This window comes from Coenobita brevimanus, chromosome 35 (genome assembly GCF_032717465.1).
Source record: "Coenobita brevimanus isolate Jiangsu-jjx chromosome 35, ASM3271746v2, whole genome shotgun sequence".
Lineage (NCBI taxonomy): Eukaryota > Metazoa > Arthropoda > Malacostraca > Decapoda > Coenobitidae > Coenobita > Coenobita brevimanus.
In genome coordinates, this window is record NC_136988.1 from 5,397,267 (window position 1) to 5,414,603 (window position 17,337).

The window sequence follows — 17,337 nt, forward strand, 5'->3', positions numbered from 1 at the left end:
CTCCCCTTACATTCCACGTTCCAATAACCATGTCCTTTGTCCGGTCCTTGGTCGTCATCGTTTGGTCAGTCCTTGTCCGAGGCTTATTGTTTGTTTTTTTAGTTAGTTGTTTTCCGGGAGGGGCACTAACCCCCCGCCAACCCTTTTAGTCGCCTTTTACAACAAGCAGGGATACTGGGGGAGTATTCTTGAAAAAGAACCCTACCCTCAGGGTATATATATATATATATATATATATATATATATATATATATATATATATATATATATATATATATATATATATATATATATATATATATATTGTTACGTCCTCGTCCCACACTGCCACAGGCTCCAGCAGCAGCAGTACAGTACCGGAAGGACATTGCCCAGTGAGTTGTTCTTCCTATGGTTAGCATTTAGGTGTGCAGTACACAAGATCAGCCGAGGCAAAAAAAAAAAAAAAAACACTGGCTCCTTAAAGTTCACTGTACTTATTTTCTGAAAAATTCCACTTAATGGTTTCCAACTTCACTGTTCTCACAAGGAATGAAGCTATACACACTCTACTAACTGCTGTTACACTTAATGCTTAACAACACTTCACAGTTATTTCACTTAATGCTTAACACTTCACTGTTTTCTCAAGTTCCAGTGATATACAAACTTCAATAACCCGTCACTGTTTGCCACTGTTTTCACAAGTACGAAACATATACAATCTTCACTGACACTGCACTATACTCTGACAGAACCAAAACCAACTGCACTTGACTCAAACTGACTTGACACCTCACTAAACTTGTAATAATCTCTACCCCATCTAATATAAGCTTGCAATACTGTCGAAACGTCGTGTTTACTCTTGACGGGCAACAGTTGCCAACTCAGAAACAGCCAAAACATGCCAGTGTTGTCTTACATTACATAACACTATAAATCATTTACCATAGGAAAATAAATTACTTAATTCAACAAGCAGTCACTTAAATAAAACATTATAGAGAATAAGAGCACAATAATTAATGCATAACTTATGAAATAACTACACTCACAAACTGCAGGCTAACTGGCAACTCTGACTCGTACCAGTACTAGAACTTACGGTGCGAGAAACGTCTCGAAAGTGCAAATCTCCTTTCATATCACTGCCCCCTCCCTAGTTCTTTGCCATCCCGACAAAACTACCTAATATATCCTATACAAACATAAACCTTAATTCTAATGAAACATCTAACTATAAACAAAATAATTCTTCAACTTATCAGGTCTTCTTCTATGCCGCTTCTGACGATGTCCTTGCTCTTCCACACAGTCCACTCCACCAGGAAGGTCTTGGTCCTCTTCTTGACACAGCACACACCACAGGTCCGACACCACCCTTCAACAACCTGACGCATGCCAATCCAGTAGAACTTGTGTCGCAGCCGGCTTAGAATTGTCTTCACTCCCAGGTGCCCACTAGTGATCTGGTTATGGGACTCATCCAAGATCTCAGACCTCATCTTCTTCAGAACCACCAGTTGCCAACACTCACCGAGGCCACTGGGTGTCTTCCACTGATGCTCCAGTAGTCCGTTGCAACGAAGGTCCCACTGACTCCAGCAGCTCCCGGTTGCAATGCCCAACCTGGAAACTTGTCCCCATGATGGTCGCACTGCATTCCGCTGCAGCCACTCCAGCACCAGTTGCAAATCTGCACCCTCCCTCTGCATCCACCCCAGGTCTTCTCCGTCCAGTGCTGGCCCCATCACTACAGTACAGCAGCATTTCTTCCTACCCAGCTTCTGTTTCCACTCCACAGGTGTCTCCTCACTCCTACACCCACTCTCCTTTGGAACCTCACTCCTACACCCACTCTCCATTGGAACCTCACTCCTACACCCACTCTCCGTTGGAACCTCAAAATGTTGCCACTGATAGCTACAATACCTCTGTACTGTAGAATAGTAGTCTTCATACCATATAAAGGTAAACGGAAGGATTTTTTTTTTGTGCTATTATTATATCAATTATATTTGTATCTATGCCCTGCTCAGTGGTAGTGTTTATCAGTACCACTACGGTACAAACTCTATCTCAAAATAAAAGGAAAATTATTTGGTTTCCAGAAATTTCATTATATTTATTTTGTACCACATTAAATTTATTCTGGAATTTGATTTCAGCTCACCTGAGAGTGATGACTAGTCTTTCTTCTGGTAGAATAGGCTGTCTGTGCCAGTTACACCATGTCTTTCCCAGGCGATGTTCAATTTTCTTGAGAATGTAGTCAAAAGTATCTTGGCTCATCCGTGTATACTAAAAAAAATCTTCTCAAGTCCCTGTTTAGGTCATTAAAAAGATGGTGATATTCTCCATACTGTTTTCTTCTGCAATTTATTTCATATATTCCTACTTTTTTCCCATTCAGTTTTGCATGAGTACTCTCGAGCAATATTAGCTCATCATCAGACGGTGAGCTTGACATGTTTACTACACAGCTGGTAAATCAATACTGACAGATAAACCTGCTACCATGCCCCCTCCCCGCGCTGGTCGGAGCAGATTACTCGCGTCCTTTGTGACCACCTACCAGCGCCGGAAGCCAGCGCGGGTCCGCACCGGTCGGCGCTGGTTGCTCGCACGAGAAAACCAGCGTTCTCTGTGCACGCACCCTTACATTACATGTCACTATAAATCATTTACCATAGGAACTTAAATTACTTAATTCAACAAGCAATCACTTAAATAAAACCTTATAGAGAAAAAGAGCAAAAAAAATAATGCATAACTTACGAAATAACTACGCTCACAAACAGCAGGCTGACTGGCAACTCTGACTCGTACCAGTACCGGAACTTACGGTGCAAGAAACGTCTCGAAAGTATGAGATTACCTAACTGACAAATTTTCCTTCAACACAGTATATATATATATATATATATATATATATATATATATATATATATATATATATATCCTCAGCCGTTTTGAGTGTCCACTGCAGGACCGGCCTATCCCGACCGAAGTGGGGACGATGCAGCCAATGTATCTCTACCAAGTGGCTTAGGCTGTCTAGCAGAGATTGTATGTAGGGTGAGAAGTGCTTGTAAGTGTAACTGAAGTGTTGGAGTGGCTTTGGATGTGTGTGTAGTCTGTGAACCAATTGTAATCGGACTGCGCAAGCCGACTGGGTGCAAGCATACTTTATAATAAGCGACACTGGTTCAACCATAGCACCCCTTGTGTCCGCCAATGGAGTACGTGGCCTGAAGAACTCTCCCAGAGTTTATTACCCTGGCGGGGCGCGAACCCTCGTTTGTCAGTGTATGAACACGCACACTTTACCATTGTACCACAGAGGCTCCATGTATATATATATATATATATATATATATATATATATATATATATATATATATATGTGTGTGTGTGTGTGTGTGTGTGTGTGTGTGTGTGTATGCTTTCCTTTGCAATATTGTTGCATTTGCTACTGTATATTATATATATGTCATGCACCCATAGTATATTGCTGGTGTCAATATTGCCTACTATTTTTTGCCTGATCTTGGTGTCCCAGTACTTCGCAATAATGGCTTGTAAGCTATATTGATGTTTTCATGTCCTTTACTATGAATGAGGAACATCAGCATAATTATTTTGCATGCTATTGTTTGAAAAAAAAAAAAAAAAAAAAAAAAGCTGGAAAATTCTGAAGGGAGGGTAGGGGGCAAGGGGGAGGGGATTAAGAGGGTGGGGTGATGGGAGTGATTGAGGAAAGTCATGGGAGGGGAGGAATGAGGGAGGGAGGGGTGGGAGCACACATAAAACTGGAGTCATTTCGCCTGGAAGGGTAACCTTTTTCAACTTGACATGCTGTAGCTCATGTACCAGTTCGTCTAAAATGCTCTGGTTTGCGGCATAAGGTGTGTAAATTCAAGCTCTAAACCTTGGGCATAAAACTTTTTACTTCTGGTAGAGATGAAAAATCGACTCCCTATACTGGTTTTCAGGGGAATTAGGTCAATTGAACTGCGTATCCTAGGGTTTAAGTCCAGGACTTAGATCTCCTTCATTCTGATTATTCAACCCTATAATGCTATGTTTTGATCCTTGGGATCTGTCAAGATTCACCATACACTGTCCATTCTTTTCATATGCTCCCTGTTCAGTAACCTGAGGGTCAGCAGTGCAATATTTCTCTACAGCCTCAATTTTCTCACTGATTATCTTCACATTCTCGACTACATGCTTCAACTGGTTATCAACATGCTATCTGCACTCCATTACTATTTCCTCACTAGTTGTCTGCAACCGATCGCCTGCATGCTGTTTACACTCCATCACATTATTGCATACCTCATTCTTATGCTGCACTAGCTTGGAATCTCCTCCTTAAGATGGTGCTGTTCTTCCTACATTTCCCTCATGAATGCATCTAGCTGTCCTTGTGCCCTCAGTTTTACTTCACTCTGTTGCTCCTGTAATGCCTCCTCAAGCTGTTCATATCATTCTTTCAGGTCTTCATTCTGTACCTGCAATTGATCTTGTAGTTGTAGACTTTCTGCTTGCAACTGGACACCTTGTGCTTGTAGTACATGTAGTTTCATAATTGCACCCAGTGATGCCTTTTCCTGCCTATCTTGGCTTCTTGTCTGGACACCTTCTGCCTCCAAAGGTTAAACTCACTGTAGCACTTAGTAATCCACACTCCTGACACCACTCTTATGTCCCCACCCCACACTGCCACAAACTCCTACAGCAGTAGTCCAGTATAGGAAGGACATTGCCCAGTGGGCTGTTCTTCCAAGAGGCAGCCTTTCGGTGTACATTACACAGGATCAGCTCAGGCATCGTAAATAAACACTAGCTTCTTCAGTTCACTGTCTTTATTTTCCAAATAAGTACATTTAATGCTTTTCAGCTTCACTTCACTATTCTTACTTGCACTGGAGCTGTACAAACTTTACTAACTGCAATTACACTTACAGTAGCCATAAAAAAAGTTTACATTGACATTTGAGGGAGAATTAAAGATGATAACTTGACTTATTTAACTTTTCTTGAGGGTACTCTTTAAATCTAGTTTTTGGTCATGTCGCCTTTCTGTTTCAATACCTTCCTCAGTCTTTTTGGCACTGATTCGGCGAGTTTGGCAAAGTAGGAGACATTCATGTTAGACCACAGTTTAGTCCTTGATATTGCTCGGTCTGGCCTCTTGCACCCTGGTTTTCATGATGTTCCAAGCGTTTTCAATTGGGTTTAGGTCAGTGGAGTTACTTGGCCACTCAAACACAGCTATTCCATCATCACTGAGGAACTTTTGCACTGTTCTGACCTGTGGCAAGGGGCACCATCATGCATAAAATAATTACAGTTATGGATTTCCCAATGTAACAGCGAATGTTGCCTCAACACATCAATGTAATTACTTCCGTTCATTGTCACATTCTTTGGAAGAAAGTACAGACCTCCCTTGCCCTTATTTCCACTAAATGCACCCCAAACCATCACACTGTCTGGATGTTTCACTGTTTTCACAGTATATGTTGGGTCATAGTGTGACACAGCACAGGACCAACACATGATCTTTGAGGTTCCCCTTACCAGCCTGAAGGTCCTTTCATGACTGAACATCACTTTTTTCCAGTCCTCTGATGTCCATTGCTGAAATTTCTTGCCGAAATTAATCCTTTTCTTCATAGCTTTGGTGAGTAAAGGCTTCCTAGCAGTGCGCCGAGCTGGTAAATCGACGTCCTTCTGGAGACGATGCTGTATGGTCCTAATTGACACGTCCTTGAGGAGATCTGGACGCTCCTTCTTCGGCGTAGAAGCTGTTACAACAGGGTCAGATAACACTTTACACTTGAGAATCTTTTCTGTCCTTGTCAAAGTCTTCCATTGTGGAGCAGACCCATGTTTCCTCTGTAGTACTGCGCTAGATGGTAATGCAGCTGCCGCACATTTCAGGTTGTAAACTGCCTGTCTGGATACCTTCACATTTGCAGCTACATGTATCACAGACATTCCCTGTTCCAATAGGGTTAAACAACGGGTCTTCTGTACTGTCAGCTTGTTTTGACCCATTATGTTGAATCAAAGTGGAGTTACAAGCTCTCAAACTGGGCCCACAAGTGAAAAAAAAAAAAAAATGCTGCTGGATGAGAGACATACAGGACAACCTCTCTCAATCTGAGCCCATAGTTCGCTGACACGAACTGAGTTGCTGGCTGGTGACCAGAATCTCGGCCTAGGGGCTCACATCATACCAAGCTCCTCCCACTGATTGTTGCAAAACAGTGCAAGTAAAATCTTTACGCAAAACATCATTTAAATTTTTTTTGCATCAAATATGTACACTTTTTTTTTGTGGCCATTGTAATGCTTGAAAACACTTAACTATTTTCATAAGTACCGATGATATACAAACTTCAGTAACACTTCATTGTTTGCCAACAACACTTCACTGTTTCACAAGTATGAGCAATATACAAACTTCAGTAATACTTCATTGTTTGCCAACAACATTTCACTGTTTTCACAAGTTCCGAAAATATACAAACTTCACGGACACCGCACTACACTCAAACTGAACTGTAAACTGACTGAACTTTCTGTAGAGCCTTCCCCATCCTTATATAAGCCTTACTTTACCCTAGGAACTTCCAAATTTCTTGAGAACAAGTTGCCAACTAGAATATATCCAAAACATGCCAGAGTTTCTTACACTGCACAACACTCTAAATCATTTACCATACAGACTTAAGTTCAATTACATAATTTAAAAAACAATCACAAAAATAAAACATCATAAAGAAAAAGAGCACAAACATTAATGCATAACTCACGAAACAACTACCGTACTCTAACAAACAGCAGGCAAGCTGACAACCCTGACTTATACTGGAACTAGCCACCGTAGACATCGAGAGTCAGTGAGAAATTTCTCAACTACTTAACTACCAAATCCCACTTCTCAACTGTATATATATATATATATATATATATATATATATATATATATATATATATATATATATATATATATATATATATAATTACATGAATAACATTTCCTTAAGCTTTTGTATTTGAGTTTTTAATATCAAGAAGCTACAAAATGATAAATGGGTGAAGTAATAGGAAGCATAAAGCACATGCTGTAACTTTTGTTCTAAAAGTACGGAACACTAAGTCATGAGACAAACAGTAAACATATAACAGCTTCTAAGTCTAAGCCAGGTCATTGTGATTTAACGATATATGAAAAGCATAACATATATAAGCAGGTCATTGCCCTCATTAAAACATTTTTACTTCTAGGTTGCGTACCGTATGTAAAATCTTGGCCGGCCGGTCATTAGCCGTAAAATTATGCAACTCTTGTTTTTAAACTTACTATGGATCCCAGAATATCGGTGCACAATAAGCGTGAAACATTTTGGACCAAAGAACGAAGATCAGTGAAATATTAGTGTCCAACCTACCACAAGCTGGTAGTTCTATCGTCGGGAGGTGTCATATTGCCAACGAACAATATCCTCATGCAAACATTTAGCATATAGTATGTTTATATAAACACTGGTCATACAAAATGTGATGTTGGTAATGTAAGTAGTTGTTCCAGTGTTTTTGCTAAACATTCGACCCCTGAGCACCGATACTTTTGTGTCCCACAGTACGTAACATTTTGATCATTAGCCAATTCAGGCCAGACCAGCCGAGAGTTAGTGCAACTGTGGCAAAATACACCTACTTTCATTGCTGAGATTAGCTTTAACACACTAATAGCCAAAGACTGATTCTCATTTATATCCTGATTAAAACCGCTCTCCACGAAATAAAGCATAAATGTCTAAGTTCAGTATACGGAATGTAGGTACAGTAGTGGCTCACATTACACGCACAAAATGTTATAATTCTGTAGATTTTAAGACAGTCTTCAGTCAAGTATATCTTATTTACTTTAAAAAAAACTAATCACTGGGGTTCTGTGTTTAAAAAGAGCGACGATCTGGATCACCCCTTCAGCAATGCTAAATATTCGTTCTGAGATGACGCTCGAATCTGGACATCATTTACGTACACAAACACTGGTACCTCACACGCGATCGACCATACATACGCATCATCAAAAGACGTTCACACCCTTCGATTTACTGTCATTCCTTTGTGTATACGTTATCATCTATCTGTCTATCCACACACACACACACGTATCAAATTGCAAACCATGTACAGTCATAAGAAAAAGTATCGTTACGCCCAGGGATTAAAAGCGAATCGAACGTTAGCTGGGCTATGTGGGCAGATCCATGCTGTTCGCCCCTCCCCTGTCTAGTGTTGCCATATCTCAATCCCATTACAAGAGTTGGAATAATGAGCAAGAATGAGGCATATGACAGGGAAATATAGAGGGAGTGCTTCCGTTACCCTGAGCGTCCCGCCGGGGGTTAATAATGAAACTTGGCACGTTTATTATTTTCCTACTATTTAACACTTATTATCTATGGAATGCAACAAATTAATTATTGAGAAGTGTATTAAATCTATAAGCATCGACTTTTTTTTTTTTTTATGACAGTGTAGCAGGGGTACACGAGTTCATTGTTTGCTTTGGATGAGTTGTTAAATGCTTCAGATGGATGCTTCAGTTAGTGGCATCAATGCGTCGACGTCTATAGGCTGTTTTGGAAGCAGGAGGTGGGTATACAAAATATTAAAGCAATGAGACTGAATACGTGTTATTATTTTCCTTTTACTCAACATTTATTATATGTAGAAAGCAATACAAATAATTATTACACTGAAATTTACTAACTTGGCTTGTATCGGCTGCATTACTATCATACGTCCGGTATGGGTGCACACACTCATTGCCCGTCTGCATGTGTGCTGCCGACTGTACACCATTGTTATATTTTTATTTAATGAATTCTGTGCCGGATGATAAAACGTATTGTCTCTATGCACAGAGGCCAAACGATCTAAATAGCTTTATTACATCTAGCACAAATTCTAATATCTGTGTCTCACATAACCGACATTGACGGGTTTGCGGTACAAACTTTCCTGTCCCGTCATTCCACAACACTTCGTCATTGTATCACAGTGGATAGCTCTGAAGGGTAACGATAATTTTTCTTATGACTGTACGTATAGCTTAGTGGTGAAAAGCTTAGTCAAGATCTATATGTAACTTTTTCCATCAAGTAATGTTTGTTTCACTGTTTATGCTGAGCTTCAGCAAAGTTGCCAAATGTCGCTCATCCCATGTCTGAGAGGCACTGTCCTCTTATTGCCACTATCTACTGCCTTCTCCCTTATTATTACAGCAAATAACTTCTTATTTAGACTCCAGTGAGATGATTGACTATTACGACTAGATAAAGAATAGCCTACAATAACAAATACGTGCGGAAATTTCGCGCTTAATTCGCCAGCGAGTATACACTATTTACGTACATAAATCCAGATGGCCATCAGACGGAAGGGTCTGGCCGCAGGCGAAAATCATCTAAACTGTGCATGAGCCAGAGAGTCTCGTCCCTGGTTGGGCCGTGTTTTCTTTTGGCTGGCGCATGTTTTGCCTGCGGCCAGGCCCTTCCCTTCAAAGCCCTCCCCTCTTCAGGGGGAGGCAGCCTGAGGGCTGAATACACAAGTTAGTATCATATTACAAAACAAACAAAAATGTTCATATTTCCACTAATAACGAAGTTTTGAATTATGCCCATGTCTTATGCCTTTACCCCTGCATCAAGGCCTGGCCACTTAGCCTGCTGCAAAGGCAAGTCGTTATTGTAGGTGTGAATATATCAGTATATAGGGTAAAACCACATATTCCGCAGATTAGACACTAAAACCAGAGTAACAAAAACAAGTCCCAGCTCCTGTAGAATAGCCTAAGAGAAACTCAAGTCCAAACCTGTCGTTTGCAACACGATGATCAAATTCGTTCATAAATCATCGAATGCTAAAAGGGCAAATTTCCAGACCTGCACCCAACTCACTCTGAAGCTTTACTTTAACTTTTTAAAATGTTTTATAATGTGATTAGTTCAAAGCGGACATCCATTTCTGTCAGAAATGATAAAAGTATTACTCTTATACTAACCTAACCTATGTAACCTATTGTAGGAAACATCCAAATACACAAGAAAATATCATAGAATGACTTAAAAACATATCAGTATAGGCCTATAGGGTAAAACCTCATATTCCACAGATTAGACACTAAAACCACAATAACAAAAACAACCCCCAGCTCCTGTAGAATATGCTAGGCTAAGAGAAACGTGCATAAGATATTTAGCCTAAGACAATTTTTGTCGCCATGAAATTATATATATTTACTTCTAAGCCAATCTGACAATTCAAGTCCAAGCCTGTCATTTGCAACATGATTATCAAATTGGTTCATAAATCGTCGATTACTATAGGAAATATATTTTCATGTTTCCAAAGCTGTGTATGAGTGACAGTACAATAATATAATAATAGCCTACCCATCTAAAGCTGTGACAAGCAAAAGGTGCAAAATTTTGTTAGCTTCTACTCTTGTATTTGTTTAAAATTCTAATGCTTACATCTGCCAGCTGAGAGAAAACATGGGCCAATCAGCAACGAGACTCTGGCGCATGCGCAGTTTAGATGATTTTCGCCTGCGGCCAGGCCCTTCCCATAAGACTTACACACTACCAGTACACGTATACAGTATACGTAACTGAACTTGCTGCTTAAGGCCTTCAGTTCTTTTTTCCTCAGCTTTCCCACTAGCTCACTTATAATGAACCTTTAATGATTCTAAAGCCATTAGGCTGCTAAACAGTGTCAGGGTAACAACAGTCTTTCGCACAGAATCAGGCAAAACAATAACCAAAATCCTCAATAAAGTTATGTTACGGTTTCTTCCGTCCATATCCAATATCCCGATATCAACAGTAAATATCGGCACCGGTTCTGAATCGGATGAAAATGCAAATATCGGCGATATATCGTTTCGGCGAATCGTATCGGTAACAGAACTACTGGTAGTAGCAAAAATGAGAGAGAGAGAGAGAGAGAGAGAGAGAGAGAGAGAGAGAGAGAGAGAGAGAGAGGAATACTGTTAACCTACTCCACCTCTCACTGTCATCGATTTACTGTTGTACTCAGTCGAAGAAAACCATCATCCACCATCTCGCCTTTCTTTGGCCGTCTTCAGAATTTACCACCAAACGGGAAAAGTCACCATCATCTTTATCATACCTAACTGCTCCCATCTCTCTATGACTGGCCACGTAACCTAAAAGCGCATCATCATCATCATCATCAACATCATTATATTCAACGTCTCCCATGTCTTTTCTTTAACGACTGAAGATGCTGCGTAGCGTAACTGCACATCATCATCATCATCATCAGTATTATCATCATCATCACCCTACCTTTGTCGCGTCTGCCCTTCACCAATGATTCACTACCTAATCGACAACTTGTTATCTTTACCATCATCATGACCATTCTACATCCTTCACTCTCTCTCTCTCTCTCTCTCTCTCTCTCTCTCTCTACGTTACTTATTCGAACGCTATCATCATCATCATCATCACTGGGAACCGTTCATTTTAGGCAATATTCTAGATGGCACTGGAAGATTCGCACAATCTTCTCAGCGATCTAGTTTGCTATAACACCTTGCAGTTCTCGTGTATGCTGTCTGTGCAGTTATTATCCTGACGGTGAATGCATAAGTAACATACAGACGATACTGAAGTGTTACAGTAAGTTCAGATAAAATCGCTAGGCAAGTGGCGATACGAAATCTCCTGTGCAACTCGGCATACAGTCCTTTATCCTATCCATAGCCAGAGGTGGGCACTAAATACACTGAATGTATTTAAATACTAATTACTAAACATTTTATGAATGTATTTAAATACTAAATACATCAATTGTATTTAAGTACATCTGTAAATACGTATTAAATACATACAAATATTAACATTTATATATATACATATAGCCAGACAGTACCTGGCATATGGAATACACGTTTTCATGCCAATCGCTCCCGAAATAAGCCAGACTGGCAAAAGTATGCCAGACCTGGCAACTCTGACTGATGGAACTGAACTGGTGACTCACGCCGTGTTCACTGTTCAGGATTGCCAGAGTTGAACGGGTTTATGGCCAAATTAACTGTTAAAAAAGTATTTATATTTTTTGAGGATTAAAATACATTGTATTTTAATACTCAAAGTATTTAAATGCTTTATTTAAATACATTAAAACTAGTGTAATTATAAACAGTTCTAAAAACGCAAATGTATTTAAATACATATTTAAATACAAACTTATTTTAATAATACCCAGCTCTGTTCATAGCATTTTGCCCTTTTATAGCCATTGTGTCATAAAAATAATCACTTGAAAATATCTGTAAACATCTTTGACATATCTTACCAGCTCTCTGTAAACATAACGTAATAAAACCACTAAAGTGTAAATATTTCTGACCCATCTCACCAGTTCTCTGTAAACAAGAAGTAGTCAAGACACAGAACTATTCTATCTTTTTACTCAATAATCAAAAGCACTCCTGCAAGCTCCGTAACTGTTACCTGTTAGGTTCAATGTTTCTCCACATCATATTGAAGCAGTGATACACAAAATTAGGCAATTTATGACCAGAGGAGTAGACTGTAGCACCAGTCGTGCAGGGCAGTACTGCCAAGATGGATGGAAAGCTGATGACAGGGAGAGCTGAAGCTTCCATTTCATCAGCCCTCGGGACTATACTCGGTTCCACGGAGTCTGGCGCACTGATTTTGCCAGCCGAGGACAGGTGGATCTGGTAACACTGCGCGATGCACTCGGGCGGTGATTGGTGGATTTCCGTTGTGTTTGAACGTGCGCCCTGTTGACTTTGTATTCCTGCCACCCCTCCACATTTATTTGAAAGATACAGGATTATAAAGATATAAATTAATGCAATGATATATTTAATGATAAATATGTCCCTTTTAATTTATTAGAGATAAACCTGAACGACACTCAAAACAAAATTAAGTAAAGTCGCAACTGGGAGCATACGGACAAGTGTTGGCGATTGTCGCGGGAATTCAGACGTTCGGAGCAAGGTGGTTTCGTAGGCTCGAATGTTTTTCCCACTACTACTGCACTATCACAGACTACACCATGCCCTTCATTACCTCATCTACTGTAAGAATTTTTGGTATCTTTAGTCCTAACTTAGTCGTAGTGTGTGATGATGCTATGTACAGTTCATAATTCAAAAATTGTTCTCAAGCAAATACTTTCTGTACTCTTCCGTCGTGTTAATATTCATCGTGGGTTGTAGTTCCATTACTTGTTGGTAATAAATAGTAATAAGGACACATCATCACTATCATCGACCGCAGCATATGTTAGGACTGCAGTTATTACAATTATGTTACACTTGTTACAATTATGTAACTACAAACAATATGTACCATTTCTGTGACAGTTGCATTAACAAGATGTAACTTTTATGTAACTTTAACTACAATTTTGTAACTACAAACGATATGTAACAATTATGTAACGACAAACGATTGCATTATGTTACACTAACTACAATTATGTACCTACAAACGATATTAACAATTATGTAACGACAAAACAGTTGCATTAACAAGATGTAACTTTTATGTAACTTTAACTACAATTATAAGGCCAAGACACTTATGTCAGAGTTGCATTAACAAAATGTAACTACAATTATAAGGCCAACACAATTATGCATTAACACAATATAAGTCATACAATTATAGCACAATTCTGTATTACCAGTATCATCATACAAGTTAGGTGAAATATTAGACATTACTAAAGTGATAACTCAAATATGTAATGTATGACCTAGCAGTATTACCATTGCACAATTATATGCGTACGTCTGTTGTACATGCATGTCTTACAAGTGTTATACAACAACCATTGCATTTATTCCAATATGTATACAACTTATTTAAAATGTAATATTACTGAATAATCACTATTTACTATGAATAATATATGTATACAATATTCATACAATTATGTTACTTTACAATATTATGTATTTCACTTAATTAGCTTATAAGTTCATTATAATGTGTATGTAGTATGTATTAATATATTATAACTATTAAATGTCGATGGTACGCCATTTTCGCGCGGCCGAGCAAATATAGGACTACATAATAGATAGATAGATAAATAGATAGATAGAGAGACAGATAGAAGCAGGAAGTCAAATGATGAGAAGGTGTTGTGTCTGCGAGAATCGAGCAGCGCTAAACATGCTTACACGGAGGAAAGCTGACGACAGCGGCCAGTAAGGAGATGATGCAGTTAGCTGTCAGCAGTCCTCTCGTGAGAAAGATCTGGTAACCATGAGGAACCCCTGCTACACCAGATTTTAGGAAAGAGAGTTGAGAAGGAGACAAGCGACCCTAGAGAGAGGTCGAGACGGAGATTAGCCTTAGAACAGAGAAAGAGAGAGAGATAGCGAGACAGGGAGGTAGCTACCCAGGACTTATACTCTTATACCTGTTTAATATTTCAAAGACAAATAAAAATAGTCCCATACTATTCTTTACCTCTCCCGTCACTACATGACATCTGGTGGGGAAACTACTACAAGATATAAAAGCCGCTCGACCACAAGTCTAAAATATACTTCTCTACAAGTAACTACAAAGTCTTTATGACATATGTACAGTTCATAATTCAAAAATTGTTCTCAAGCAAATACTTTCTGTACTCTTCCGTCGTGTTAATATTCATCGTGGGTTGTAGTTCCATTACTTGTTGGTAATAAATAGTAATAAGGAAGAGCGATTATACGGATTAGTACAATCAGTTAATAACAATGCTGGTGTAGAGGTAACAGCGAGCGAGACAGTAGGCCATGTTTGCGAACGTGATAGCGCCCGAATATGGCCTGTAGGCTAGCTGCAAACGCCTGCACAACTTACGTAGCCCTGGAAGGTAGGATGACAGAAAGGAAAAAAAAATATCTGTAGATTTTCTTAGTTGTGTTATATAGACATTACATAAGCATCCTTTAAAATTTATGAAGCTGTTGTAATAACCATGTCAAAAGACGACTGCCCAAAATCCTTTTTAAAATAGTGCCATAAACACTGTATAATTGATGACCTATATTATAACAGAAAGCAGCACAAGAGTTGTATTGCATAGGTTTCCTATACTTGTTAGAAGTATGAAATTATTTATATATAGTATAATCATTACGATTGACGGGTTCATCTGTAGGTTTTTCGTTTATTTTTAATATATTCCTGCTTAGGATGTATTGCCTGAATTAAAGATTTGTCGGCAGGTATGTATTGGACAACATGCGTGGAACCAGCATGACATTACCACCACCACAACAACAACACCAACGACAACTACTACAGCAACAACAAGTAGTAATACTACTACTACCACCACTGTTACTACTACTACCACTACCACTAATACAACCGCCACCTGCACTGCAAGTACAGAGCAACACACAGGCCCTGACAAAAAGTTCCAACGGTCCCCACACAAATATGGAAGTCAGAGTCGAAATATTATAATGAACGTTCACCGATTTTTTACGAGGGAGGGTCAGTGTGAAACACAACTACAAGTGACACTGAAAACAGCAAAAGCAACTGGAGTCAGCTACAGAACTATCCAGAGGATAATAGCAGAGGCTTCTAAGTCGCCGAATGGTATAATGTGTTCACCACCTAAACGTGTACGACCATCACCCATCGTAGGAAATCTGGACAGTTTTGACCAAGGATGCATCAGACGAGAGCTGCTGGCATTTTATGAACGAGGTGAACTGCCAACGATTTCGGCTTTATTAAAGAAAGTCCAGGAGCCTCCTATCAATTTCAAGGGGTGTCGAACTTCATTATTTAGAATAATAAGACAACTGGGATTTCAGTATAAGAAGGTGCAAAGTGGAAGGAAAATTTTGATGGAAAGGAAGGACATTGTGGCAGCCAGAAAAGAATACCTTCGAGAAATGAACAACAACAGAGCAAGTTCCCATCCCCGTCCGGTGGTCTTTTTGGATGAAACATGGATCAACCAAAACATCTGTGTTGAGCGTTGTTGGACTGATCCAGACGGAACAGCTGGCCCTAAACTTAAAACGGGGAGAGGTGCCAGATTCATCATAGTTCATGCTGGTGGTCACCAAGGCTTCATACCTGGAGCTCTTTTGATGTTCCGGTCCAAGAATGGATCAAAGGGGGACTACCATGATGCAATGGACCATGAACGGTTCAAGATCTGGTTCCAAGAACAATTACTTCCCAACATCAATGAAGGATCACTAATAGTTTTAGATAATGCACCATACCACTCAAAAATCACCTGTAAAGTGCCAACAACCAGCAGCAGAAAAAATGAACTACTACAGTGGTTGGCTTCAAACAACATCCCCCATGATCCCTCTGCTACTAAAGTACAGTTACTTCAGATCTGTAAAAAACACAGGTCAAAGCAAGAATACGAAATTGATCAGATAGCAGTTAGTCACGGACATAGAGTACTCAGGCTACCCCCCTACCACTGCATGCTGAACCCCATTGAACTAATTTGGGCACAGGTGAAAACTGAAGTGAAGCAGAAAAACTCTAATGGTAACCAGTGCCTGAAGAGAACTGAGCAAATAGCCTATGAGGCAATCAACAACATAACATCTGAACATTGGCGGGAATGCATCGACCACACACTAAAAATTGAGGCTGAATTCAGGGCCAAGGACATTGCACAAGATCATTATGTTGAAAATTTTGTAATTAATGTGGCATCTGACGAAAGTAGTGTGGACGATCCAAGTGAAGAGGAAAGTGATATGGAGACCTAAATATACAACCTTACCTTAGATATGCTTAGCTTTTCTTAATTATGATTTGCGTGAGCACACACACACACACACACACACACACACACACACACACACACACACACAATCTCAGTGGGGTCAATACATGCTGTTCTTAATAAACACACATTTTCAATACCTTCATAGGTAACAGTAGCTTTACAGAGCTACATTATTTTGTTTGTACTCATAGTCAGATTCACTAATTTTTTTTCTTACAGTAATACGTGTGGTGGTTATTTTTCTGAGCCATTTCATAAGAAAGTATCATGACAGAGAGAGAGAGAGAGAGAGAGAGAGAGACCCGGAAAGTAATGGATTACATTATTGCAGAATGAACCGAGTATTTGTTAAGGACGGAATAAAGGAAATATAAAAACAAACCCCATGAGAAAATAATAACTTGTACCATGCCGCTACAATTAAACCGTGTAAAGTGTGAACGAAATTAATCATAGTGAAATGACAAT

The 17,337-nt window shown here is 39.4% G+C and overlaps 1 protein-coding gene across 1 annotated transcript; it reads left to right on the top strand.

Annotated features, from left to right (window-relative positions):
* The first annotated feature begins 15,703 nt into the window (after positions 1–15,703).
* On the top strand, positions 15,704–16,849 carry LOC145396229 (uncharacterized). The gene has a single exon (XM_080269662.1). It carries the CDS (start codon positions 15,704–15,706, stop codon positions 16,847–16,849), a length of 1,146 nt encoding a protein of 381 aa, XP_080125788.1.
* The last annotated feature ends 488 nt before the right edge of the window (positions 16,850–17,337 follow it).